Source organism: Manis pentadactyla, chromosome 14 (genome assembly GCF_030020395.1).
Source record: "Manis pentadactyla isolate mManPen7 chromosome 14, mManPen7.hap1, whole genome shotgun sequence".
NCBI classification, from domain to species: domain Eukaryota; kingdom Metazoa; phylum Chordata; class Mammalia; order Pholidota; family Manidae; genus Manis; species Manis pentadactyla.
In genome coordinates this window covers 24,048,287-24,076,057 of record NC_080032.1, presented here as the reverse complement: position 1 = coordinate 24,076,057, position 27,771 = coordinate 24,048,287, and the positions used below count along the sequence as shown (strand labels likewise).

The 27,771-nt window shown below is 57.5% G+C and overlaps 1 protein-coding gene across 4 annotated transcripts; it reads right to left on the bottom strand.

Moving 5' to 3' along the window:
• Positions 1-68: 68 nt before the first annotated feature.
• On the bottom strand, positions 69-27,771 carry HIP1R (huntingtin interacting protein 1 related). Of its 4 annotated transcripts, XM_036922043.2 has the most exons (32): positions 27,567-27,768; positions 13,974-14,037; positions 13,307-13,449; positions 12,984-13,040; positions 11,833-11,913; positions 11,428-11,504; positions 11,037-11,098; positions 9,210-9,350; positions 8,438-8,495; positions 8,242-8,317; positions 7,929-8,069; positions 7,750-7,811; positions 7,447-7,519; positions 7,161-7,344; positions 6,969-7,057; positions 6,776-6,892; positions 6,591-6,692; positions 6,151-6,345; positions 5,072-5,219; positions 4,886-4,972; positions 4,403-4,510; positions 4,104-4,240; positions 3,760-3,870; positions 3,454-3,512; positions 3,163-3,193; positions 3,019-3,081; positions 2,563-2,663; positions 2,340-2,445; positions 2,081-2,204; positions 1,952-2,013; positions 1,577-1,783; positions 69-1,355 (listed from the first exon to the last, which is right to left on the bottom strand). In XM_036922043.2, the coding sequence occupies exons 1-32, from the start codon at positions 27,657-27,659 to the stop codon at positions 1,308-1,310; spliced, it is 3,207 nt and encodes a 1,068-aa protein (XP_036777938.2). In that variant the 5' UTR covers positions 27,660-27,768; the 3' UTR covers positions 69-1,307. The 4 variants fall into 4 exon arrangements, 1 of the variants encoding a protein (XP_036777938.2); XR_005032109.2 differs by lacking the exons at positions 69-1,355; positions 1,577-1,783 and having other exon boundaries at positions 2,549-2,663; positions 27,567-27,771; XR_008993854.1 differs by lacking the exons at positions 69-1,355; positions 1,577-1,783; positions 2,563-2,663 and having other exon boundaries at positions 1,958-2,013; positions 27,567-27,771.

Below are 27,771 nucleotides of genomic sequence, written 5' to 3'. Positions count from 1 at the left end.
AGCACTAGCCAGCTTTTCTGTGGCTCTAAGTGGCTCCCTCCCAGAAAAGGAACAGCCCAGGCACAGCCCCTGGTGACAACAAAGTGCACTTTATTGCTAATCTGACTCAACATCAGGAAATACTAAGCACAAAGCAAGGGGCAGTCTCCTGGCTCTGGTCTCCAGATCCCAGCCTGGAGGGCACGCCCCACCCAGCTGCTGGTCCTTTGCTCCCAGCCTGGTTCCCCCTCCCCAACCCCAGACCACTCCCAGGGTAGCTCAAGGGGCACAGCACGCCTGCCATTCAGATCCTCCAATGGGCAGGGCAGGATAAGCCTTGGCCTAACTCTGGGCAGCACAGGGCTGACAGGCGGTCCCTCTGAGGGCGGCCCCCTTCTGGTGGAGTGCAAGGCACCCTTGATCCAGAGGATGGTGAGCAGGTGACTCCTAGTTTCTGGGCTTTTTCTGGCTGAGCTGGAAGAGGCTTTCGGGTGGCTGGATGTCACTGATGAGAGGAATGTGGCAGCGGGAATGCGGTAGGGAGCAGCCCATGTGGGCCTCCAGGGCGGGGCAGTCAGATCAGGGGAGGGAAGACAAGAAATGGGAGGGCTCCACAGATGTCAGCAGATCAGACTCCAGGGGCCAAGGCAGCACCTATGCCCATGGGGGGGGGTCTCCGCACACTGGTGCCCAGCCCGGCAGCAGCCCCTGGCCTACCTCTCCCCAGACAAGGTCCTGTTCTCGGTGCCTAGAGCAAAAGGCCTCAGGGGCCAGGGGGAAGATCCCAGCCCACCCTAAAGCTCCTGCTTTGCCTGAGGCCATACCAGGTCCCGTCTCTATGGATTCAGTGCTGCAAGAAGGCCACAAAGGTGACATCTTCCTATGTTCCCACCAGCCAGCATGGACTGTGTTCTATTCATCTCGAACCTCAGACCCCGCATCCAGAAGGCAAGGGAGGCTCTGGCCAGACACCCCCATTCCAATGGCTCTGCCTCCCAGTGTGCTGAATACCAACCCATAAAGGAAAGTTGTAACTCAAGAGCACTAAAAACGTTCCATGTATTTCCTGATGAGTTGTGGCTCGGACCTGCTAGGTCCTAGCTGCTTTCACAAGTTCCTACTGCAGATAAATAGATTCATGTCCAGAACTACCCAGTTAGTCCCAATCCCGTGGGCTCAGCGACCCCAGGCAGTTGGGCTAGGCACCTGGTGTGAGGGCTGGTGCCTTCTGCTGGGGACTTTGCCCCTCAGAGGCTCTTCAGCCAGGTCAGGGCAGCCAAGTGAGTCCTGGACCTGCCCACCAGCCTCTCCACTGGGCCCTCGGGAGCCTAGTAGTTCATGAGTTGAGCCGGGTAGATGCCATCCTTTCTGTTGAGCTGTAAGAGTCAAGATGAGGGCTCAGTGGATGTGGCCAGGAGTGCATGGCACGGCCCAGATCTGGCCCCACTCCAGCACCCATACTCCCCGTGTTGCTGGGGCAGCATTTCTGCTCCTGCTGGCCAGCTGTCTGACTCCCCAAGGTCTGTGTCCTATAGACCTGGGAGCAGAGGCCAGGTCAGCACCCCAGGGCCCACATCCCAGCCCCACCACCGGGCACCTGGTGGTCCTGCCGTGGGGCCACGCTGGGTTTCTGGGCCAGGGGTGGCTTCTTGGAGGTCCCAGCATGGGGGGCGGCGGGGGGCTGGCTGGGCTCCTCCTCACTAGGCGTCCCCACCGCCCCAGCCAGCACATAGTGCTGCCTCCGCAGTTCCCCCAGCCGTACACGCTCCGCCTCCAGCGTCTTCTCCAGCTCCAGGACTCGCACCTGCACCCCCACACACCCACTCAGCATAGCTCCGTGCCCCTCTTCCCCCCCCCCACACACAAGGGGCCCTCCCACCTTCTTGGAGCTTGGACCTTGGAGAAGGACAGGCTTGGAGGCCAGCCATGCACCTAGAAAGCCAGGCAGCTGGGGGAGGGCGTGGACTCCTACCTGGGTCTCCATCTCCTGCTTCTTCAGCTTGATGAGGGACAGGCCAGAGAAGTCCATGGTGTCTATGGCCAAAGTGACAGTAAGTGTCTGGACGCCTCACCCCACCCCCACCCAGGGCCTAGCACTCGCCTCTATCTTCGATCTGCTCCTGGCCTGACTTGGTGGAGGCCACCACGTTGGCAGCCATCTCGTTGACAGTGCGGGAGCACTCCTGTAGGCGACTCAGGTGGGGGCTATGCTTGTTGGCCTTTACCTGGGGACGGGGACAGGTCAGGTGGGCCCCTGGGCTCGATCCCCAACCCACCATCTCCCCGCCACATGTGGCATGTTCATCACAGCCAGGAGTTGAGGAACCTTAAGCGAGAGGCTACCAAGCACAGAGCCTCACCTTGGAGGCTGCCACCAGCTGGGCAGTGCTGGCCGCGATTTCATGAGAGCAGACGATGAGCTCTTCGTACTTGCCCGTGTGAAGCACCACCTTGTCTGCTGACTCCCTGGGGAGGGCCAGGCAGGGCCTGGGTCTCTGGCTTCGTGGACAGCTGGGCCACCCTCACTCTCCCTCCCTAGACCGAGCACCGCAACCCCTGCTCCCCCCACCTGGGGTGACATACACCAGCTGTGTGGCACCCCAGCCCACGGCCTTGGAGGCAGAGATGAGGCCTTCAGTCCACCTGGAGTTCTTGGCGTAAAACTCCTGCTGCGTGGCTGCCCCCTGGTGGCCACAGGAAGACAGGGCGGTCAGTGACCGCACAGGTGTCAATGGCGGGCCCCGGGCTGTCCCATCACCCACAAGGGCACGTCCCTGGGGCGCGGGATTCGGCTGTGAATCCCAGGCATGTCACGTGCACTGTGGGAGGGGCCTCATCACCACCAGGTGGCTCACACCCAAGGGAGCCCTGTGGTCGGCCTAAGCCACAGGGCGGAGCCGTCTGGGAAGAAGAGGCTCTGGGGTTGTGACCCTTGCAGGAACCTGTCTCTTGCTGTCCCAGTTGTGTGGTCTGCCCAGCAAGGGGGGCCCCACACGGCACAGCCAGGGGTGCCATCACATCAGCAGCAGCCCAGCTCACCCTGCCGCTCTCCACAATTTCCTTCTGCAGGCTGGTGGATGTTGTCACCAGGAGTCGGATGGCCTGCCAAGGGCAAGACTCTTTTTCACTCAGGGTGGCCCTGCCAGGTACACAGTCACCCTGGGGTCCCAGCTGGCTACTTACCTTCATCAGGTCTGTGCAGGAGTTGAGGATCCTGGGGGAGCAGGAAGAGGTGTTGGGGAGAGAGAAGGATCAGCAGTGTGGCCCCAGAAGCCACAGGGGGCATCGGGGAGCCTGGCAGGCCTCCATGGGACAACCACAGGGCCTGAGGTAGGGAGGCCCACGGGCACGATGGGCACCACCTATTCTTTTTCTGGAGAGCTAAGCAATCAGGAGGGCAGAACCCCCTGGGATTGAGGAGCCGGGGGGAACTGGCCTCGTTCTGGGACTGGCTGGGGCAAAAGTGGGGCTCACCTTTCATTCACCTCCAGCTTCACCCCAGAGCTAGCATGGCGGGCCTGGTTCATCATGTCCTACACCCGGTGACAGAGCCGTGAGCAGGCTGGGAGGAGGGCAGTGTGGGAGGACGGAGGACACAGGCACTGGACCAGGCCCGCCCCCCTCCACCCCTAGAACAGCCACTGAGGTCAGGGTGGGAAAGCCAGGCCCGCCTCCCACCCTGCCCCCCAGTTTTGCCCCAACTCTGTTTCCTGCCCAGAGGCACACAGCCCAGCCCAGCCCCTGCAGGAACTGGAGGGGCCCCCACATCCCAGTCTTCACCTCAATCCTCTGCACAGCGTCTTCAATGGCTGCGGATGTGGCTGCCATTTCCTTGTCCACCATGGCCCCGAGCTCCTCCTGACGCACATCCAGGCTCTTTGGCTTCAGCATCTGGGGGAGGAGGGCACCCATGTCTCACAGGCTGGATTCGACCCCCAGCCGCCCCACAAGAGCCTGGAACAAGGTTGGGACAGCAGGTTCTTGGGTTGTGTGCTGTGTTCCTGCCAGTGTCTAGCAGCTGCAGGCTCTGCACACAACCACCTGTTCAGCCCAAACTAGAGGGACCCATGCCTCACCCTAGCCCCACTGCCCCCCATGATCAGTGCCAAGGCTGTACACCTCACCTGGCCTAGCTGAAGGATGCCCTGCAGAGGGGTCCTCACCAGGCCTGGCTGGGCCTGCTGTACAGCCTTCTGATCCTGCAGCTGCCCCATGAGCTCCAGGGCCTGGGCCCCGCACTCCTTGCAGGTGTCGATCAGGCCTGGGGGAGGGGGTTGTGAGGGGGCTGGCGCCACAGAGCCCTGGGGGATGCTGTCACACACAGGCCCCAGCCCAGGGTCTGACACCAGGACCCGTGTGCAGGCCCCACCTTACCCTAGTCCATCAGGAGGACCAAGTAGGAGGCAAGCCCAGGCCCACTTACGGTCAGCGGGGTCAGTGGGGGCCAGGTGGGAGGTGGCACTGCCGTTGACGATGGTGTCCGCAGCCAGGTGGGAGAACTGGGTCAGGGCCGCCACCAGGGCAGAGGCGTCTGTGTGAGGAGAGCAAGGGAACCCTAATGTGCTGCCGTGGAGCAAGGCCCCAGCTGGTGCCTTGGGCCTTACAGTAGGCTACCCAACAGGCCTGAAACAGGTATCAGGGTCCCAGCTGAGGGGTGAGAAGAGAAAGCCTTGGAGGGAGAAGGGGCTAAGCCAAGGTCACACAGCTAGAAGGCGCAGTGAGAACCAAACCCGGGCCCGAGTGGGAGGCAGGGCAGGGCTCCTGGGTCGGGGCGGGCAGGGGGTGCCTGCCTACTTCCTAAAGAGGTGCCTGCTTTGGGAACCTCCCCACCGCCAGCAGCAACAGCTACTGAAGTGGCACAACAGCGCCAGTGGCCTCTGCTCCACCCCTCCTGCCTGGCACTCACCTGACCTGGAGGTCAGGTACTGGGTGTGGCCTTTCTCCAGGGCACTCACAGCGTCCAGGGCTGCCTGTGCCCTGCTCACCAGGTAGTCTGCAAGGGCAGGGGGACGGTGAGGGGAAGAGCCTGGCCTGAGGCTCCGTCACCCCTCTGGCCTCTCAGCTTCTAGTAGGGGAGGGAAAGAGATGGCACCTGGGGAGCTGGTGCAGCGCATGTGCAGGGGGTCGTCCAGCTTGCCCACGGCATCCTGCAGGATGCGCTCTGCCTCCACAGCCGTGCTCCACAGCACTGCAAACTGCTCATCCAGGAGCCTCTGCTGCAGCTCCCGCTCCTGCAACTCCTGGGGGGGAGAGGCAGTTCAGAGACCTCGCCAGGGTCGATCCTACAGGCAACCAGGCAGGTAGGCAGCCCCACTGAGATCCCTGGAGAGGCCCCATTCCACTCCAGTGTGTGAGCTGCTCCCACAGAGCAGGACAGACAGCTCAGTAATAAAGACAAAAAACCCAATTAAGAAGTAAGCAAAGGATCTGAACACTTCTCCCAAGGTACATAAATGGCAATGAACACATACCAGGATGCTCAACATCATTAGCCATTATGGCATAAAATCAAAACCACTTCACACCCACTAGGATGGCTAAAATATAGACAGACACTTGTTGACAAGATTGTAACTGGAACCCTCACATGTTCCTGTGGGAATGGAAAATGGTGCCACCACTTTGGAAAACACTTTGGTAGTTCCTCGAAGAGTTAAACAGAATTACCATGTGACCCAGCAGGTCTATTTGTAGTTACAGACCTAAGAGAAATGAAAACATGTCCACACAAAACCTTGTACACCAATTCTCATAGCAGCATTACTCACAATGGACAAAAAGTGGAAATAGGCTAAGTAGCCATCAAACTGATGGACAAACAAAATGTGGTCATTATCAGGCCATGAACTGACACAGATAACCCATAAAAACATGCTTAGTGAAAGAAGCTGGTCATATTGGTAATTCATTTATACGAAATGTCCAGAAAAGGCAAATCCAGAGACAGAGTAGTGGTTGCTGGGGCTGGTGGTGGGGTGGGGTAGGGGTTAACTGCTTACTAGGGAAGGGGTTTCTTTCTGGAGTGGTGAGAATGTTCTGGAAGCATAAAGATGGATGCACAGCCCTGCAAACATACCAAGATCCACAGCCTTGTCCACTCTGAACATGTCAGCCATATGGTACATGAACTCTCATCCCAGCTGTTACGTGATAGGGTGGGGGGTCTGCTACCTTGTCCGCCAGCTGTCCCTGCAGCTCGCCCCTCTCCTGGGAGCTGCACTGCTGCTCCTGGCTCAGCGCTGCCTCCTTCTCCTGCACGAGGCGCTGGGCGGCCAGCAGGTCTGCCTCCCGCTGCTGCACGGCTCTGCTCAGCACGACCTTCTCCTCACTCAGTGCATCCAGCCGAGAGCTCAGCTCCAACCCACTCTGCGAACACCTGGCGAGTGAGCAGGGCTTCCAGAGGCCCTGCCTGCCTCTCAGCCTCCCCCAGATTTACAGACAATTCCTTAAGACCACCACCTTAGAGCTACCTGAGGGCCAGGGCCTGTTTCACTGTTTCCCCCAGTGTCGAGTCATGGGGCATCTAGGAGTGGCCCCATTCACAGGAAAGAGGACCCTCAATGTTGTCCAACCCAATCCCTGGAGGCCACCCCACCCAGCAGCCGCCACACCTGCTCTGTGTGGCTCAGGGCCTCCTGCACACGGACCAGCTCTCCAGCCTTGTCCTCTAGTTCCCTCTTGAGCTTCTCTAGCTGGTCACTCTGCTCCTCCAGCTGGGACAGGACAGCATGTCATGGGGGCAGTGGGCTTGTGGGGCAGAAGACTACAGCCTGGGACCCGTGGACATAGGACGTACCTTCAGCTCAGACTCCCGCTTCACCTGCTCCATCTGGAAGGCCAGCTGCTCCTTCACCCGTGCCACCTCCTCCTGGCTCTGCTGCGTCACGGTCAGCTGCTTGGCAGTGTCTGCGTTCTGCACAGCATGGCACAGGCTCATGCTCTGCCCCACTGGAGGCTCCCCTACTCCACACCCGTGCCAGCGACCCTACCTTCCTGAGCAGCTTGGCGTGCGTGTTGATGAGCTCACTGTGCTTTTCCTTCAGCTTGTTGTAGCGCGCCTCCGTGGCGCTGGCCTTCTCTGCGGGGCAGAGGCGGGGCTGTGATCCTGGTGCCCAGCAGAAGCCCCCACCTTGGCAAACGGCACCCTGGCGGGGAGTGCCACATGGCCCCAGCCCACGCACTCTCAGCCTCCTCGCGCAGGCCCTGGTTCTGCTCGCCCTGCAGCTGGGAGGCCCTCAGCTGGGCCAGCTCATGGCGGAGCTGCTCATTGTCCACCAGCGCCTTTTGCTTCTGCTTGCGCTGCTCCTCCAGCTCAGCCTCCAGCGTGTCCACCTGGCCCTTCAGCTGGGAGATGTACCGCTGGGCCTGGGGTGGCAGGAAGAGTGTGGGCACTGGGGCCCCATCTGGCGTGTGTGGTGTGGGAGCCACCGCACAGCCCCAGGACCCCCCTCTGCCTGCACCCCTCACCTCCAGCTTGATCTTCTCCAGCTCGGCATGCAGCATCTCCACCTGTCTCTTCAAGTTCTCGATCTGCAGGTCCCTGGGGACAGAGGTCAGGCAGGCAGGGTTTTCTGAGGCCTGCAGTCCTGACATTCAAATTCAGTCAACCAGGAATATAAGGAGACCCTGGCACAGTAATGAATCTTCTTGTCAGCCCCTGGGCACTTGGGCATCTCTAGTTCTCACCTCCCACCCGTGGCCTTTCCTGACCACAGCTTGGTGAGGGCTATTGCCAGGCCCCAAACCACAGTCGGCTCCTCAGGCCCTCACCTGTCGTCCTTCATGGAGCCATCGGGCGGTCCAAACGTCTGCTCAAAGAGGTCAGCCACCACCTGCCACAGCAAGAAACAGTAACCCACACCCTGTTCCCCTAGGCCCTCCAGGCCAGGGCGGGAGGGAGGCCCAGTCTGCCCAAAGCCCCAGGAGGGCAATGGCGGGGGGATGCTCACCACTGGCTCCCCAGCAGGGGTTCCCGTGCCAATCTCGATGAGGTGCTCTGGCTCCTCGTCCTCAGGGGCCCCCTCGGGGATCACCACCACAGGCTTGATGTGCTCCGCCAGCGCCGAGGCCCGCAGGAAGTTGGGAGGGCCCTGTGGGGGCAGCAGTGGGGCTGCTCAGCTGCCCGAGGGGGCCCTCCCTCCACAGACCGCACAGCCTGCTTGGGTCCCCCAGGTGCTCAGGGCCCATGAAGTGCCCTGACCCCAGAGCCCAGGGTGGGACCAAGCGTGCAGCCGGCAGGAGGCCGCAGGGGTACAGCAGTACCTCAGGCAGCCGGGGGATCTGGATGAGCCGCTTGAAGTAGAGCATGTCAGAGGCTCTTCGGAAGAAGTTTCTGAGGCTGTGGGGGAGGGTCAGGGGCGGTCACAGAGGGGCCAGGCCTGGCCGGCAGCTGCAGCACACGTGGCCAGGAGCCGCAGAGCCTCTGCCTGCTGTGCCTCAGCCCCTCCCGGGCCTGTACCTGTGGAACTGCTCGTGGAACCGGTCCCTATGGCCTTGCAGGGTGTCCGCCGGCAGACCTGGGGGCAGTAAAGACTTCAGATTCCCTCCCTTCCTCTCCCCCGTACTCCTCCATATTCTAGAAACCATCACAGATCACCAGCCATCCGGCTAGGTTCCCCCCAACCCATCAGGACCCTTGTGGGGGGTTCGGTTCTTGACCTTCTGAGCAGGAAGGGAAGCTGCGAAAGGGAAGGGTGGAATCCCGGCCGCAGCGAACCTTCGAGGTCCACCACATTTGCTCTGGGGTCATAACATCCCAATGGCTCACACGCCCTAGGCCAGTGGTTCTCCAAGTGGGGCCTGGGGACAAGACCCTTTCAGAGGGCCCGCCAGACCCAAACCCGTTCTGAACACCAAAGGGCGCCGTGGGCCTGTGAGCCCCGGTCCCACCAGCACGCAGGGTGCGACGTGTCGTGGCAGACCGAGTAGAGAAGCAGGCGAGAGGCCCCGCTGCCCTCTCCAAGGCCAGACATTCATGAGAAGAGCCGACATGTAAAACTCTGCCACTCTTCTCACGAAATCTTTGCTTGTTTAGAAAACAGTGATTTTTCATGACAAGTATGTTGTTTATGTTAATGGGTAATGTGTTTATTACTGCTATGTTTAATTATTAAATACCTTAAATTTCCTAATATAGTGAATGTCTATCAAAATAACAGCCTAAATACAGCCCTTGGGGGCTCTGCCTGAGCCCTGGGGAGCCCGGGGGCAGTGGGAGGGCCGGGACTCACAGGCATGCAGCTTGAACATGAGCTTGACCGTGTAGTGGTAGAGGTGGCTGCAGTCCTGGATGACCTGGATGAGGGGGGCCAGGCGGCACTGACCCGAGGACATCTGGGACACGGCGATGGCTGTGTTGAGCTGCCGGAAAACTGCGAAAGGGGGAGGAGGAAGGAGAAGCATGAGCAGGCGGAGGTGGGGACGCAGGTGCAGAGCCCGCACTGGACACAGCCTAACGGCAGCAGCTGGGCACGGGCCCCACTATCCTCTTAGGCACCTCAGCGACCTGGGAGGTGGGTTTGAAGATGGGCCAACGGCCTGAATCGCAGGGAACGTCGGAGACCTTAGTGTGGGCATTTTACAGAGGTAGAACCAGGCCCAGGCTTGGTCAGCCACACAGCAGTGGGGTCAGGACTCAGTTCCACAAACTCCAAGTGACCCAAAACCGCTCCTACACCTGGGGTCGGTCTCTCCTGCTCCCAACAGTCAAGCCCTTTCATCAGACTTGGCCAAGTAGGAGGGCAGGGCAGGCATGAGGCTGCGTCTCCCACCAGCCTCCTCTGTGGGGCGGAGAGAGATGGCAGTGAGCAGGCAGCATGCTGGGGTGGCCCACGTGGGACACAGACACCAGGACACGGGTCCCGCCGTCACCCTGCTGGGGTGGGACAACCCACACACCCTGCAGTGACATGAGAGTGCACGGGTGGGAGGGACGAGAAGGAAGGAGCTAAGTGCTGTCCTTCAGCCTTTTACAGTGTAGTTTTCACTACCTGTCAGGCCAAGTACACTTTCCTTATAAAAAATTAACACACACATTAAGTGCTATCTTGGGTTTTAAACATAATGCAGCCAATTCTCCACTGACTCAAAAACATTCCCTGTTTTGGGTCATTGCGAATGGCAAGGCAGGGAATGACAGCCTTGCCCGTTTCCCCGCGGGGACGAGGGCGCATGGGACTGCCGTTGTGCCCCCTCTCTGTGCTTCGCCAGGACACCAGTGTCACTAGGCATGGGTGCCTGCCCATGGGCTCCCTCCACCTTCCTGCATGGGGACCACAAGAGGCATGTCTCTGCTGGGACACAGGCCAGCAGCCACACCCCTGGACGCCTGCTCTCCACTCCCTGGGTTGGGTCCTGGGCACAGAGGGCTCAGCTCTGAGCTGCCCGCTGGACTCACCCAGCCTCAGAGTCCAGCCCTGGGAATGCCAGGAGGCTGCCTCTTTCTAATTCCCCGATTTTCCCTTAAAAAGGCATTTGCTTCTCACCCTCCTAAGGAGAGCACTGAGTCACCCACAGGTTGTTCTAAAGCTGCCACCTAAAACAATCACCTCTGCAGCCCCAGGAGGGTGAGCCCTCTGAGATTTCCTGTCCAATGGCTGCTGGGTTCCTGGGCTGGGAAACCCAACATGACTCAGAGGCCTTTCACAGCAGGAAATGGGCATGATGCCCCAAACTAGCTCTCTCCTGGGTCAGCTCTGCAGATGTCCTAGGCTGCATGGGAACCAGGGTCAGAAACTTGAGGTGGCAGCTCCCAGTGGCCCCTGCCCCACCCGCTCCCTGCAATGGGGCTAGTGGCCAAGGTTTGCGAATGCCCAGTTGTAACTCCCAGCGGCCTGGCTTCCTGCAGGGGGTGTGAAGGCCTCTCCCCTAGCTCTGGGGGCAACTGGAGACCCATAACCTGTTCTGGCAGGGGCATGGACCACTGGTGGGGGCAGGTGCACTCAGGAATGGTTAAGTTAGCCTGGCTGTCGAGGCATCGAGGCAGCAGGCCTTTCTTCCCCTCATCCCAACCCGGGGCCCTGAGGAATCGCACGAGAACCTGATCTCCATTGGCTTACCTGACTCAGAAAGCTTCAACTCGCAGTCCATATAATCAAACATCTCCACAGTGAGCTGGAAGCTACAGGGCGGACGGAAAGAGAGGAAAGGAGGGATGAGCGGGAGGGGTGTGGGGCACGCCCAAGAGACCCCCAGGGTGGGGGGAGGGAGCACAGCTCATCAGCCGCTTTGCACAGGCCAGCGGTCCTTCAGCCAAAACTTCCCGATTCCAAATAAACCCCACCCCTTTCACTTTAGCCTCAGCTCCTGGGAACGTGACCTTCAGCCCAGAAAGCCATTGACAGCACCAGTGCCGGTGGGAGCACGGGGCAGGATGCTTCAGGAGCAAACACGGAGGCTGAGGGCTGGGGGGAGTGGTGCCAGGCCAGCCCCCAGTCCCGATGGACTCACATGTTGTTGACGTCAGTCCCAGCCGCCTTCTCCAACACCTCGTCTGTCACCTCGAGGCCCGCGGGGAACTGGGGGTGCTGTGGAGAGGCCACCCCAATCAACTGCAGCCTGCGTTGGCCCTGGCCCAGAACTAGGCCTCCTTTCAAGGGGAGGGGAGCAGGGGCCGGAGCTGCCCCTCGCCCAGGTGTGGGCTGAGGGGGCACAGGCTGAGGGGGCACAGGCTGCAGGCGGAGGCAAGGCCAGGCTGAGCGCCCCTGAGTGCCCGTGGGAGCTGCCTCAGGCTGGCTCTGATGCCCCGACACCCCTCGTTTCCCCTGGGTCAAGGCTGGGACAGAGTGGATCCCGCCCTCCCCGGGTCCTGGGATGTCGCGGAGGGCCAAGTCCTCCACCTGCTGAGGCACCTACCTTGAGATGGAAGGAGATTTTGGTCAGCAGGAGTCTGGTGTACACGCTCACCAGCTGTCCGTATCGGTCATGCAGGTGCCCCTGCGGAGAACGGAGCGCCAGGGTGAGGGCCCACTGCCCCAGAAACAGGCCCGCAGACCCCACGGGCCCGCACGCTTCAGGGCGACCATGGACACCAGGGGAGCAGGTGAGGACCCCACCGCTCAGCCTCATTCCTCCTTCAGGGCCCCTGCCCATCTCCTTCTCTCTCAAGCTTTGTTTTCTTAAATCTTACTCCTAGTCTCTCTTGCCAAAGAAATCCTTATAAGAGAGCTCTTCGTCCAGGGCAGCTGGCCAGCCCTGAGTAGAGACACTTCATTAAAATGCCGGTGGCAGATAGGGAGGCACATTCCTATATCCTCCCAGCTGCCTCTCCAACACCTCTAACCCCCATGTCCCGTGGCCACACCAGCTGGCCTGCATTTGCAAACTGCACCTCGGGTGCTGTCTGCCTTACTTGGAGGGACATTCGTAAAACACAGTGGCTCTGGGTCAGGCACGCCCCAGGCCAGTCAGCTCCCCGAGGTCACCCTGCCCTGTGCTGGCTGACGAGGCCCCAGTGCTCCTAGAGGACAGACAAGGCCACCAAGGGTGTGCCTAGTTCCTGAGGGTCTTGGGGTGGATCCAGAATGTAAGCCACCAGGGCTCTGACTTTACTATGGATGAAGACCTTCGGAGGCACTTGCTGAAAACAGAGGTCTCCAACACCCAGACTCCACAGCAGCCGGTCTGGGGGAGCCCGGGACACTGTACCCTTCACACAGGTTCTAGAGGCCACTGTGAGACACCCAGATGCAGACATTGCCACATTTCCCAACCCACAGGGACTCCGGGGCTGGTACTTCTGGAGATGGAGGGCCCATTAGTTATGTGTTGAGAACTTCCTGTGCCAGGCCGTCAAAGCAAGGCTGGAATTTCAGTTCCTGGTGCTCCTCCCCATCACTGCCGCCTCGAATAATAACACTCCAACTTCCGCTCTGAGAAAGAAGGAGAGAGATGCCCACCCACATGTGCCCCCATTCTCTCAGGCCCATGGGTGGGGAACGAACGCCAAGCAGGATGGTCCAGACGGTGCCCTCTGCCAGGGCTACGGTGCTGGCCCCCACACCTACCCACAGGTCTCCAATCTCCCGGATGTTGCTCCGATAACGCTGGCAGTCATGCAGCACCTGCAGCAGAGAGTGAGGAGAGGGGGAAGGTGAAGAGCCCAGAACCTCACGGGAGGGGCCCAGACACGTAACTTCCCACACTGGGGTGGGGAAGGACAGGGTGGAGGGTGGCAGGCAGGTGGACAGCCCAGAGCCGAGGCAGATGCAGGGCAGACCCTCCCATTTCAAAGGCACACCACCTCCCCGGGGACCATCCGCTCAGGCAGCAGGATGGGGGCTGGAACAGGGGACCTGCCCCTCGGTACCAGTGGGCGGCGGCTACTCACGTTGGGGTGCCCATCTCGAAGGACCTTGTGAAGCACGTGGCAGAACTTCCAGCTGAGGATGGAGCTGCTGGGAAGTGGCAGGCCGATGGCATAGGACCAGAAAGTGAAGGCCCCCTTCTCATGGTGAGTGCCCAGAATGATGCCTACCGGGGTCAAGGCCAAGTGCAGGAAGCAGAGGCTCAAGTGTGGGGAAGGTCCGGGTGCTCAGCAAGTACAACTGAACAAGTGACCACAGGGATACACATGGAAGGCTGGCCCCTCACCCCACAGCCACCAAATGCCTTCTCCCCGCATCCCTTTCCCGCCACAGTTCATCAAGAGCTGTAGTTTTCAGCCAAGGGCAAGAAAAAGGTCAAGGTCTTATCCCACAAATTTAACTGGGCCCAGTGGCCTAAGGTGGTAGATGGCATTCCCTAGATGGGACCCAGAGTCTGAAAGGAGCTCCGTAAGGTGGGAGCCACTGGCCTAAGGCCACACAGAGACACGCCTCATCTCGGTGAGGGCAGACTCCCCAAGCCCTGGCGGCCATCTACAGTGCCACACAGCTCCTCCAACTTGTTTTCCACCAAATGTCCAGTCAGAGAACACGCGTGGCAGACCCTCGTCCTCCCCGCCCACCCCCTGCCTCCCCAGGGACAAGGGGCCTGCTCCAGGTAGGGAAGGATACGCCTGGCGTGCTTCTCCTTCACAGGGGCCTCCTGGGTATTGATGGCTTTGCTAATGCTGATGGCCTAGGAGCGGGACAGAGGAGGCAGAGGTCAGAGACCCACAGGGCAGCTTCCCTGGGGAACAGACAGCATTGATCCTCCCCAACAGTTGAAGGCAATGCAGTGACAAGGGGAAGAAATTTTCTCAGCCTAAGTGAACCAGGCTTCTGAAGACTTTTCTTCCACTTGACCTGTGCAGCTCAAATGACAGCTAATACCCAATGCCACAAAGCCACTGAGAGCTTTCAGCGGTCTGGGAAATAAGGACAAAAGCTGGCTGGTGGCTGCAGGAGACCACTTCTGGCTTGAAACCTGCATGCATTAGCTCAGCCCAGGGGAGTGGCCAGTCATGGCACATAGCATCCTCTGTCCCATTCCTCTTCTAGGAGAAACCGCCAGGACCTGGGCCTGCATGGCACTCTATGAAGAGACGTGTGGCCAGGCCCAGGGGAGCGACACAAGCTGACAGGGCCCACACAGCACCACAAGGAAAACCAGGACAAACCCAGGTCCTGCTGCCTGTCTGCCACGCAGGCTGCTTCTTTCCCGGGTGGGAGCCAAGTCAGGACCACCAACGAAGAAGGCAGCCATGGCCCTTCGAGGGGTGGCAGGAAGAGAGGGACCCTCTTAGCAAAGCTGCTGCTGCCCTTGGGTCCTGAGGAAGTGGCATCTCATTCTTGGCCAAGGTCTTCTCCCAGCCTTGTCTCTCCGCCCAGCTCCACGCTGCCACTTCAGAGAAGGCTTCCTGGGCCTGACTGCTGCCCAGCGAAGGCCCCCAGTACTTACTGTCACTCCCTCCCCACTCCCCCAGGAACGCCCACCGGTCCTGGGTTTACATGTGGATCTATTTTATTTCTCTACCTGAGGGCTGGTCTCATAAGCCTCCCAACCACCCAACACTGAGCAGGGGACGTCAGAGCATGTGGACTGGGAAGAGCCGCCTGTGCCACTGCTGGAAGAGCCAGGGCCCTGGACAAATGCGGGGCTGCTCCAGGCCAGCCGGCTCTCCTGTCCCCTGCAGGTCCTCGGCCAAGGCCCATGCCACCCTGTCCCCAACACCATGGGCCACCCGAGGGCCTGCTCTGGGCAGAGCGAGGCTTCAAGGGGCTGCGTGCTCACCCTGCAGCCAGGACCCAAGCCCACAGGCCACTACCTGGTCAGCAGAAAGTGCTGGGATGACTTGGGCAGGAGCATGTCCCCAGCAGTCTCAGCAAAAACGGGGTAGGTGTCGGGGGGCAGACAGGGCAGACCAAGCCCCAAGGGCAGTGCTGACCATTCACTTTCTTTTCAGCCCACAGGCCCCCATGCTCCCCACCTCTGGCATCTGAACCACATAATTGCCCTGCCCAGCAAGGATGCAAGTCCACTTAAGGACTATCTACTGTGAGCCGATTTGGGGCCTACTCAGCAGCAAGACTGCACAGTCACCTCTGTAAGAAAAGCCACCCCACAGGGTCGACATGCATCTCTCTAATCAGAAGTGTACACTTAGCCGCTGGAGCCAGGGTGGCTTCTGAACCCACCTGGCCCTTCAGTGCCCCCCATTCCCCACCCTGCACATGCAGCACCCTATGTGGCCCCACTCACAGGGTACCGAATGCTGGGGCTAAGGCACGCCCCTCACTGGGCCATTCCCGGTGGCAAGGGTGGGCCGGGAGAGCAGCTGCTTGCCTCACGGTACCAGGGTCCTGAGAGGCTCTGGCTTCTCTTCCTGTCCAAGCCTCGCCGGCCAGACACAGAATGTTCCCTGGTCATCTGTTCTGTCTGCCCACCCTCTGCCGGCCCTCATGCATCGAGCATCGCTGAGCAGCCGTTGTGTGTGCGGAGCCGTGCCCAGGCCCCTACCTCCGACCTCCCACCTCAAGGGACGATCACAGACAGAGCTCTGCAGTCGAGGTGACAGTGACGACCCCGCCATATACTGGGCACCATATGCCAGGCACAGGCAACAAGCCTCCCGGCTACAACCCTAGGAAGTAGCCACAGGCCCATTTTCCTGAGGAGGAAACTGAGGCTCTGAGTTTAGGCATCTTGCCTGCATGGCTAATAAGGGCAAAGCCAGGTCTGCCTGACCCCGTGCTCAGAGTACTCAGCGACAGTGCTATGCAGCAACTCAGGCACCTCCCTCTCACACAGGGACAGGGCTGAGAAGGGGGCACACGAGGCCATGCACTGGGCAAGGGGTAGGGGCCCCGCCTCCCCCAACAGCAAGCAAATGCCAGCTCAGGAGCCAGGAGGCTCCTGTCTCCCGGGCTGCGTAAAGCCCCATCCCCCAGCTGCCCTGACACATGAGCTGGCTCTTTTGACGACTGCCACCTGGCTAAGTCTACTCTGGAAGACTCCAAGCAAGCGCACAGCAAGGCTGAAAAGGCGTGCAGAGGAGGCTCAGGGGGCCTGTGGACGCAGAGAAGCGGCCTGTTCACGACACGTGCTTTCTGCTCTGCTCCCCAGGTCCCAGAGCAGATGCAGGGAAGGGCTCCGATAACAACTCCCCTCCCTCCTCTTCTCCAGGAGGTCAGCCTTTTCTCCTGCAGTGCCTGCAGCCAGAGAGCAGCAGCAGAGACACACCTGAAGGAATAGGCTGGTTGGGCCCAGCAGGGGAGGAGGATGTCAGGTTGCACTGCTTAGCTGGGAGCCCAGGGGGTGAGGCATTCCCACCCCAGCCTTCCCCCTAAGTCACTAGGCCCAGGCTCTGACATGGTTGCAGAGTTCCCTCTAATTGCCTGCTGCCCGCCTATTTAAATCTCCCCTGACTTACACCTCTGCATGTATTTAGCACCCTGACAAGGTTGTTTCTCTTGTCTGTTATCCCCCGCTCCCCCCAGGGTCAATGTCATGAGGAAAGCAGTTCTGCCTGTCTGGTGGCTGCTGTAGCCCAAGCCCCAAGATGGTGCCTGACACATGGAAGATTTTCAAAAGCAGTGAGGGAGGCTCTGGGGACCCAGCGAGATGCGGTGACCTGGGTGCACAGCGTGGTCTGTCTGAACATCAGGCCTCCCCCTGTGCCCCCACCCTCCCGGGGCTGCCAGTTCCCTGTGCTGGCTACAGGAACGGGCCCCTCCCGTGGCAGGAACACGGTCCCGTTGTGTGCAGGGCAGCAGATGTGTGGGTTAGGAAGCCTCACAAGGAGGCACAGTGCTCACACAGAGGGCGTCTGTGGACACTTCACAGGGCCTCACTTCTCCTGCCAGGCATAGCAGCCAAGCCTTGTCCCAGGAGGGGACATCAGGCCCCAGGGACGCCTGTCCGCCTCCCCAGCCTGCCCAGAGTGGGCCACAGAGGTGGGGAGGGCACCAGGGTTCTTCTCCATAGCACTGGAATCTGTGCTGGGTGATTCCAACACAGCTCAGCTTCTGGGTTCACTGTCTCAAGGCAGCACTGTCAGCCACACTTGGCTCTGTCTACACAGCATGGCATCCTTGTGCCAGCTCACTGGGTGACCGTGGGGAAACTGGAGGATAAGGGGCAGCTGGAGGGGAACCCAGGACCATCACCCTGGCACTCTCTAGCCTGTGGGTGGAAAGGCTTCCTTCTGTCCTGGCACAGCCACCCAGGCCAGAACCACCCCAGCAGCTCCACCCACAGCCAGTTTAATCCCTGTTGACTAGCAGGATCCATTGCCATGGAGAGAAGCCTTCCAGGGAGATAGAAGCTTTGAGTGGAATGGATTGATTAGGGGCCTCAGAGAGTCAAGATGGAAAATCCAGAAATGGAGAGGAGTCCTGGGTGGGAAGGCAGCGGCAGCTGTCTCAGGGATGTGTCTGCTGCTCTGACCCCAGGGAGAATGGGGACAGCTCCCAGATGATCTTGGGGTGGTTGGTGAGGGGGGCAGGGGGCAGCTCTCCCCATCTCTGAACAGAGGTAGGAAAGCAGGACAAGAGCAATAATGGTGGGCTCTGCAGTGAGAGCCAGGAAATGCCCAGGGTGACCGTCGGGGAGGGCATGGAGCTGGAGGGTCCACACAGACAGAGGCAGGCAGAGAGTCTCAGCCCCAGCAGGGTGGGTGATCAAACAGGTTCTCGGGCACCCAGACCACTGCTGCTCCTTCTGTGCTAGAAAAAAGCCACGAGTGCACACGCCAGGCCCTGGGGAGCCACCCTGACTGGACCGTCTGAGGGTCTCCTTGTCCCACCCAGGCACATGGGGAGGGCCTGACCCCCCAAGGGCAGAGATGGGGCAGCCACAGGCCAAGGGATGGGTGGGAAGGCTCCAGTTCGCTCTGGGCACACAGATGGAATGGCTTGTGAAAGGCATATTTCATGCCCCCGGCCGGCAAGCTGGCCTCTATAACCTGATAATAAAATGAGTTCAGTCATGTGCCAGGCACTGTGCTGAGCACTTCACCAGTATTATCTTACTTAATCAATCTCTTAAGTAACCCTGGAAGCAGGCGGATGAGGAAATTGAGTCTCGAGGAAGTTAATCACTTGCTGAAGGTCGTAATACTGAAAGTTTGGCTGAGCTCATGCCCTGCCATGCCGGTCTAAGCACTCTGCATATTGACTGACCTCACACAATGCTCCGTCACCAGGACGCACAGGGAAACTGCGGCACAGGCAGCCCGAGCAATCGCCGGAGGGGCCGGAATGACTGGCCCCAGGTTGCTGAGCTCTGGAGACTGTCTCTCAGCCACCACTCCACAGCCTCCTCTCTCGGTGGGTGCTGGGGGTGGTGGGACGTGTGAGGGAGTGGTGCGTCAACACAGACCTTCCTTGTCCCCTCAGGAGCCCGACTCCTCGGGCCTGCCGCTGCTCTAGGAGGACCTGGCTGGACTCCAAGGCAAGAAGCAGATTCTGGACCACAGATTTGTTCAAATCGCAGCAACAAAAAGCATCAGGGTGGTTCTGAGAAGCTCAGGGGCTCCTCCACAGCCCCCCATTCCTGTGGGGAAGGGCACTGGCCTCTGGGTCCTGGGCTCCCTCCTAGGGTGTCTTCCATCCTGAGGCCAGGGCAGGGACATCAGGGAAGGCCTCCTACAGAAGCCCAGTCAGGCCCCAGGGAGCCCGAGCCCTCAGTACACACCTGCTCCTGCTTCCAGGAATAATCTCTTACCCTTATTTGTCAACTAAAAACCCAATCTGGTGCATCAGAGGCCCCAGGAGTCAAGCCTGAGGAGACAATCCCACCACTAGGCCAGACAGAGCCACCAATATATTCATCCCTGGACAGGCGACTTGCAGGGACACACATCAGGAAGGATCTCAGCAGGTGCTGGTTTAGGAGAGAGGAGACCCAGGTGAGACAGATGGGCCAGGGCTGGGGCACGGCAGGTGACATCCAAGAGGCTTGCTGCCCAGTGTGGACTCAAGACAGAACCCAGCCTTGAGGTGTGGACACCATCAGCAAAGCCAGATGATCAAGCCGGGGAGCTCCAGTCAGCAGCTGCTCACAGCAGCCCAGGCCCTGCCCAGGCTGTCAGGCTTCGTGACAGGCAGTCACCAAGGATGGAGCTAAGTGTGAGTGTCTCACAGGGCTGTGGCTCCTGGGCCCAAGTTCAGCCAACACCAACTACCCTGTTCTAGAAACCCACAGCCCTTGGCAAGGGGTCAGAGCTGAGTGACCACAGACACTGCACCCCTGGATGTTTCTCTGTGAGATCTGACATCAAGTCCTTGGGGTGCTCTGCACTGCAGAGGAACTGGGCTCGGGAGACCCCTTTCCCAGGAGCCCGTGCCCTGCAGCCCAGGGACCTGGGGACAAACACAGGTCTCACAGGTCTTCTCTCCTAGTTCCACCACTGCTGGCCAGAGCACCTCAGACCCCGGTGCATCCGCCCCGACTCACTGGAAAGCCTTTGCTTTTAGAAGCTTCCCCTTTCCAGAGTGTAGCTTCCCCATCTGGGAAGCAGAAATAAAACATGCTTGGGTCTTCTAGAACACACACACACAAAGCTTGTCTAAAAACATCTCACTATGTTCCAGCCACACATGTCTTCCCTTCTGCTCCTCAAACAGGGCAAGACTGGTCCCACCTCCAGGCACTGGCTGCTCTGGCCACCCAGCTCTGAGCTACAAAGCACACCCAAGAGGGTCTTCCGTACTCACCCGTCTACAGCTTCTCCCTCCATACGGGTAACATCCTCCCATTTTCTCTCACCCTGGACATTTATTATCTGCAACCATCTTGTTTACCATTTATTCTGTTTCTCTCTCATGTGCATGGAATGTACAAATGTACACAGTGTGAGGAATCCTGTCAGTCTTGCTCCCTGCTGCATCTCCAATCCCCAAACCCATGCCTGGAGGTCAATAAATCTTTATTGGATGAATTAAAGATTGAACACTTGAATAAACAAAAGCTCTTTCAAATATAAGTACTGGTTAAATTCAAGGCAGTGAAGTGTCTGTTTCTCCAGTTAATAATTTAACCATTAGATTTAAATAGTAAAGGCAACTATAACACAATTTCTATTTTTAAAAGCCCTAAAATGAATCATACTTAAGCCTCCTTATGGTGTTACCCTGAAGCTTAACAGTGGCACTCAGCGGGGACAAAAACGTCCTTCAAAAAGCCAGGGCACGGGGCCTGGCAGAGTGGTGAGTTCTGCTCTTGCTTTTCCAACGAGTTGTTTGAAGGACAGAGAGACCTCATTTTGCCACCTCGAAGGCCACTGATGAAAGCAAACACAGGATTTCTGCAACTAGGATGTGGTCACATGCAAAGCGGGAGGAGCTCTGGGCTGGAGGTCTGCAGCTCAGTGGTTTCAGCAGACGGGAAGTCAGTGGAGTCACACTGGTCCTACCCCAATCGGAGTCAACCGGCATCTCCATCCATTCACCAGTCCCCACTCAGGGCCTCTTAATCATTCTACTGTTTACAAAATTGGAGGTCACCTACTCCTCTGGCAGGCCACCCGGGGCTGAGGCCACCTGGCCTCTAGAAAAATGGGTATAAGCCACAGCAGGGGAGCCCTCTCACCAGCACAGGTCACCAATGGCAGCATGACCCACTGCCACCTCTCTCCGGGGCTCTGCAGGTGACACCTGAGGAGGAAGACACCACCCCAAGTCCCGCCTCTGCCGGGCCAGCTCCAAATGGACAGGGAGCCAGCCTGGGCAGTTTTGTTTCCAGGGACCTGTGACATCACTCCACAGACCTGTCTGTCCCACAGACCAGGGAGCTGAGTCACTCCCTGACAGGGGAACCTATTGCAGTTTTGAGAGTTGTATTCATTTCCGCAAGAGAAAAAGCAATCCTGCCTCAACTAAACTTTTATCCACAGCTCAGTCTTGCCATGCAGTGGGCACCACGGGCCTCTTAGGCCTCACCAGGTGGCAGCCTCAAAGAAGGGAGACTTGCTGGCCCCTGTGGCATCCATCCCTCAGAGCACACCCATCGGGCGTGTCCAGAGCTATGCTCTGAGTGCTAGGACACAGGAGGAGCCGATACCTGACTGAGGATCTTGGGGTTCAGTGAGTAGTCTTAGGGGGCTCAGAGGAAGAGGCGATGCAGTCCTTTCTCCTGTGACCCTTGATCTAAACACATGTTCAACTTCACATCTGACCACCTGTGCTGGTTCTGCTGGGTCAGCTGCAGCGTACCGGGGAGACAGGGACAGTGCCAACCATGTCATGAGAACTGGAGCACAGTAAAGCTTGGGCAGGAGGTAGTAAAGCATAGTAAAGCTTTGGCTTCTCAAACAAAGTGATATCTGAGTCCACCCTGAACTCAGGTGGAGAAGGTGGAGGGGCATGGTCAGCAGCACAGCCCCGCTGGCCAAGGAGGCTCTGTTCCTGGTGCCGAGTGTCTCGGGTTAGCAGGCTGGGTTTCCCTGTCCCTCAGCCAAGCAGGCCTACATTTGACTCCAAAGTTTCCACTTTGAGCTGCTGGACCGAGCGCCAGTTGGGTTTCATTCACAAATAGGCCAAGCCTGTGGACGCTGGCCTGGGGGCAAGGTCAGAAGGGCCAGTTTTTCTGCCAAGGAAGTCACATGCTGGCCTCCCCCAGCCTCCCTGGGGCCTCCCACACCCCAGTGTCTTCCCTGAGGATGTCACCTGGAAGCAGGGGCCCGCTGTCCTGGAGAAAGGGAGCACCTGCAGGCTCGCTCCACACCCGCCAGCCCTGCTGTGGGGCTGCTTTTCTTCCCACCAGCCCAGTTCCCGCCCTCTGCATGCACAGACTGCTAAACTAGAGGCTCAGGGACAGACCCCAAGAGGGATGTTATTTCTATTTTTTTCAGTCCAACCTGCTTTTCTGTACATAACAGCTAATACTTTGTCAGCATTTACTCTGCCCAGGCACCAGGAGGTCCTGCAGATCATCACAACTACCCCATGTCGTGGATACTGTGATAACTTTCATTTTGCAGATGAGACTGAGGCCAGAGTCTTGCTCCCTACTGAGCTGCCATAGCGCACCTGTCCACCTTGCACCTTTCCTGCCTCCTTCTCTGAAATGCACACGCACCAAGGGGTAAGAATGGTTTTTATCCCCCCGTAGTACACCCCAGAGCACCAGGTTCAAGCCACAGGGTAAACGGTCCCATGAACGTGTGGGGGCAAATGTACAACAAAAACAGGATGGGGGAGGAGAGGGACTAGCAGCCCCACCCCTACCCTACCTGAGCCACGGTGGGATTCTGGCAGCCAGGGAGTCAGGAAGTCAGCTGCCTGCCTGAGCATCACCAAGCACGCTAACTGCAGAACCAAGAGGAGGGCACCGTGGCTTGATACAGCAGTGCATGCAGTGGGAAGGGCACAGCTCAGGGCCACAGCCCAGCCCAGCTGGCTCGGACCTCGGCGGGGGAGGGAAGTGCTCCTAGCGCAGTTCCCATGTGGCTTTGGGAGGCAGCGTCCTAGGGTGGTTGTGGTCTGGTTCTTTCTCTCATTTTCTGAAAACCTTGGCTCGCCCCTTTTCTTCAGCCATTCAGCCAGTCTGCACCATGCCTGCTTGTGGGGACATGGCAGGGAGAAGGCTGACCCACCCTACCCTCAGGGAGCTGACAGTCGGCCCCCAAGACGGTGGTGGGATGGAGCCGTGGGTGTTCTGACTATCCACCACATGGTTTAGATTTCTTCCCAAACTTGTAGGCCAGGGGAACTTTTTTTTGGAAAACATTCAAATGAAGGCCAGAAGGGGGTAAAAACAGTGTTAAAATACCATAGTGTTTATATGGAATAAAGAAGACACAAAGGTGGGCGTGCATAGGCCTGTCCACCAATCAGAGGAGACTCCACGGAAGGGGTGGTGCACGTACGTCAGAATGAAGTCAAGTCAGGGCAGAGGCACCAGCATGTGCAGAATCTGAGAGTCCAAAGGAACACTGCACATCTGGAAACAGCTGTCAAACCAGACACTCGAGTAAAGTTCCCAAACACCTGTTTGTGTCCTGTGGGGTACCTTCAACAACGAGATTCCTGGCTGGGGAACTTTAATTAACAGACCAATGCCTGGGGCTCTAATCCAGGCCAAATCTCTCCGAGTCTATGGCACCTAGACACTGACACTTTTAAGAAGCTGCTCAGGGGATTCTAACAGTAGGCTGTCCAATATGGTAGCTGCTGGCCACGAGTCCTGACATGTGTGAGCCCAAATAGAGATGTGTGTCAAACACAAAATGGATTTTGAAGACTAAGTAGGAGGAAAAGAATGTAAAAATCTCATTCATAATTTTGATAGTAATTACATGTTGAAATGGTTATTTTGGAGACACTGGGTTTAAATTTTTAAAAAATTAAAATGAATTTCACCTGGCTCTGTTTACTTTTTAATGTGGCTCATACTCTGTTTCTAATGGACAGCGCTGTTCTAAGAGATTAGCCATGGCTGAGAAGTCCTGATGTCAATAAATGTTAATCTTTACAAGATTTCAGTTCCACAGAGGCTGCTGAGCGGGTGTGTCACTGACCTGGAAAATTGGACCTAGGAACTATTTTCTCTTTTCTTTTTTTTTTTATTAAGGTATCATTGACATACACTCTTATGAAGGTTTCATATGAAAAACAATGTGGTTACTATATTCAGCCATATCATCCAGGACCCCCCATACCCCATTGTAGTAAGATGTAGGGACTATTTTCTATCCACTGCTCCCCCTCCACAGTGCCTGAAATGAAAACCAGGGCTGTCTTACCTCTACACCTGTGCTTACCACTCACCCAGTGGGCTTGGCTCACTGAGCAGTGGAGCTCCTGACCCGACAGGAAGACTTTGGGATCTATATCTACACCCTGCAGGGGAAACAAACCCGAGAAGCAAAGGGGCTCACAGACAAAAGAAAGGTAAGTCTGAAGGTCAGCATTTCCAAGATTCCTATCTGCTGAGTCCTCATCCATGATATGCCTCAAGGATGGGGCTCATCTCTAGTGCAAGGTCTGAAATGGTGCTCCCATGTTAAAGCTTCTCTGGGGGTGGGGAAGGAAGGGAGAAACACAGCTGACTATTTGCAGAGCACTGCACTGTATTTTCGCACTCTGTATGTATTAGGAGGCTATTACTGCTGTAACAAATCATTACAAACTCAATGGGTTAAAACACAAATTCATCATCTTACGGTTGTAAGGGTCAGAAGACCAAACTGGATCTTACAGAGCTAAAACTCAAGGTGCCAGCAGGGCTGCCCCTCCTTCTAGAGGCGCTACAGAAAAACCCATATCCTTGCCTCTTCCAGCTTCCACAGGGTGCCCATATTCCTCGCTGGCAGCCCCTTCCTCCACCTTCAAAACTAGCAGTGGGCAGCGGTCTTCCCCACATCCCATCAATCCAACCTCTCCTGTATTTAAAGGCCATATTTAAAGACCAACACTACACTGGGCCTACCAGGCAAGCCCAAGCTAATCTGCCTATTCTAAGGTCAGCTGATTAGCATTTTCTTTCCAAGTACTGAAACATATCCACAGGTTCCAGGAATTAGGATGTGAGTATCTCTGAGTGGAAGTTATTCAGCCTTCCACACGGTCTCTCTCTATACTTTATAACATCCCTAGGAGGCAGACAGAAGGATTTCTGTTTTTACAGACAGGAAGCAGACTGTGGTGCTAAGCAGCTTGGCCAGGGGCACAGGCTAGTGCTCAGGTCCACCTGCCTGCAAGTGCCTTCCAGGATACTGCACTGTGTTTTTAATGGCACAATTTTCAGGTTCAGGATGTATACTGTATTCTGTAGTATTCTGTATTCAGAACACTGCCTCAACAACAAAAAGCCAATACTGTTTTGTTACCTCCATTTTGAAAAGGGCTTTAATCACCAAAGGGACCAAAGACATGGGGAAGAAGGGAGCAGCTTTCTGGACACTCCCCCTGGGCCTGTATACACACACTTGCACACTCCCTCACACCAAGCAGCAGTCTCGATCGAGTAGCAGCGGCCCGAAGGAAGCGTGACCACCCCTCCCTGAACACTTCTGACTGGGGTGGGAAGGGACCTTTGCAATATAGGGTGTGGCCTAACAAGAAAGCTAATATGGAAGAATTTTTCCTGTTCCTGACCCAGGAGCCCAAGAGGAAAGGCGAGGCTGGAAGATCGTGATGACTCAAAATTCTAAGTTAAGCCAAAGTGCTCCTCTGCAACACAGGCCATTGTGGTCAACGGGAAGACAGAGGCAGTACATTTCTAAGGAAAGGTGGGTCCCTGGACTGGATGTGCTATTTTCGGTCCACAAGGAGACATATAGGCAGCGACTTCAGCTCTCTAGGTCCTTCCCACCAGCGGGGCCTGGCTGGCGTCTCACTGGATATTTCTGGGAGCAATCTAATTAAATATTAACCATGCACAAAACCTTATTCCTGCATGCCTCTCAATAAGTCACTCTGAAGACAAGCAAACTCAGCCACTGAACCCAAACTCCCATCTTCCCTGAAATAAGGGCCCTGGAAAGGGTAAAACCTATGAGATTCACCCATCAGAAAGTTATTTATTGTAAGTAACCCTCTTAGGCCCTGGGAAAAACCCGACAAGAAAAAACAAAATGACATCTTGTTTGCCAAGCCAACCACCAAAATGTGTGGACCTGTATCAGAGATTCTTTCTCTATAACATTAAAGATTGTTGCGTACCCTTGATTTATAATAACTTAAGAGTATAAGATCAATGAACTTGGCTCTTTAAATTCCATCTCCTCTATGTAGCAATCAGACCTCTCTTATACCTCCTCGAAAGCATGAAAAATCTAAAAATCAGGGAATATTACAACCAGATTCTCTCTGCCAATTAAATTTTTCTCCGAACCTTCTGCAAGATCCTGGAACAATCAGTTATGTACTAATGACTTTAAATTAAATGCCACATTTGTTTTTATGATGGGCTATCCAGCTTGAAAATACACCGTAGGCCAGATGCTGATGATGATCACAAGGATAAATTAATAATTTGAGGTAGGTGGTCCCAGCACTTGGCTTTCATAAAACCTTCGTGTCCCAAAGTTTTATTATCACTTTCACAGTTAATCACAAGCACAAAGGTTCCAAGGCCCCCCTGAGTTTTCCTTATTTCAAAAGGAAAGCTGCTGTAGACTGCATGTGCTAATTTGATTTGAAAGCGACCCAGAAGTCATTGCTCTCTGCAGGGACAGGTGGGAAGGAACTTGCTAATGGCAGCCACAGATGTCACCATTCTGCTTCAGGCAGGGGTGGGAGGGGTCATTTTGGCTTCCTTTATTTCTGAAGTAAGATTTTTCTGTTATTTCAGTCTTGGTTGACTTACTTTGGCAGACAAGTGTGTGTTCCCCTCCCCCAGGCATAAAAACACCTCAGTGTTTGTGAAATAAAAAGGAACAGAAAACCAGAAACACAGCCACACCTGCATCTTGCCTTCTCGGCAGGAACACATGTACAAATACCCGCGCATTGTTCAATTTTTAAAATAACCTTCCCAGGATAGGCCATCTCCAGGAAGAGATGCAGGCGCGTGGGCAGTGCAGGAGGGAGCCCCAGGAAGTGTCTGTGTGTCAGGCGCCGGTATTTAATAAGGGGGTGTGAGCCTGTTTATACGTGGGCCAGAGCTCAGGCAAACAAGTCGGGCGACATACGTGAAACTTTTGGCCCAGCAGATAATAAGATATTGTGCGGCCCTGGTAGACAGCTCAGGAGAAAAGGACACAGAGAGTTTCCTTCAAGGAAATGCACTGCTTCCCCGAGGTTGGGGGTATTTCATACCGCACGGAGGATGGCGGCAGGAGCCGTCTGCAGGAGTGGAGGGCGCCCGGCCAGGGCAGGGCAGGGCAATCCAGCCCGCCGCGCCTAGGCCCCGGCACACTCCGCCCCAACGGCCACCGCCGCGTCTCGGCCCCCGGCCCCTCCATCTGCGTCCCTTCGGTCCCCGGCCGCATCTCGACCCCGGCCACCGTGCTCTCCCGCCACCGCAGTGCCCGGCCGCCTCTCAGCCACCATCCCCCGCCACCACGGCCCGGGCGCCGGCGCGCGCTTACGGTTCACCTGCGCTCGGGGCGGCTCGCAGCGCGGAGGCCGGGCGCACCTGGCTCCGGACATACCTTGATCCCACCCGGCCACCGCCGCACCTCCGTCCCCGCCCCGCAGCCCCCGACCGGGCCCCGCGGGGAGGCGTGTGCGGCGACGTGGAGAGGGCGCCTCCCGCCCTCCCGCGGCCCCGTCGCTCGCCTGGGTCTTGTCGAACTGCTCGCGCTCGGCCTCCAGGCTGTGGCCCGGCCTGCGGCTCAGCACCCGCGCCGGCACGTTCTTGATGCTGTTCATCCTGCCGCCGCCGCCAAGCTCCCTTCCCGGCTCCGCGCCGCTGAGCGTGTCCCCACCAGCCACCCGAGCCTAGGCACCGCGAGGCCAAGCACAGCGCCGGGCCCGCCCGCCG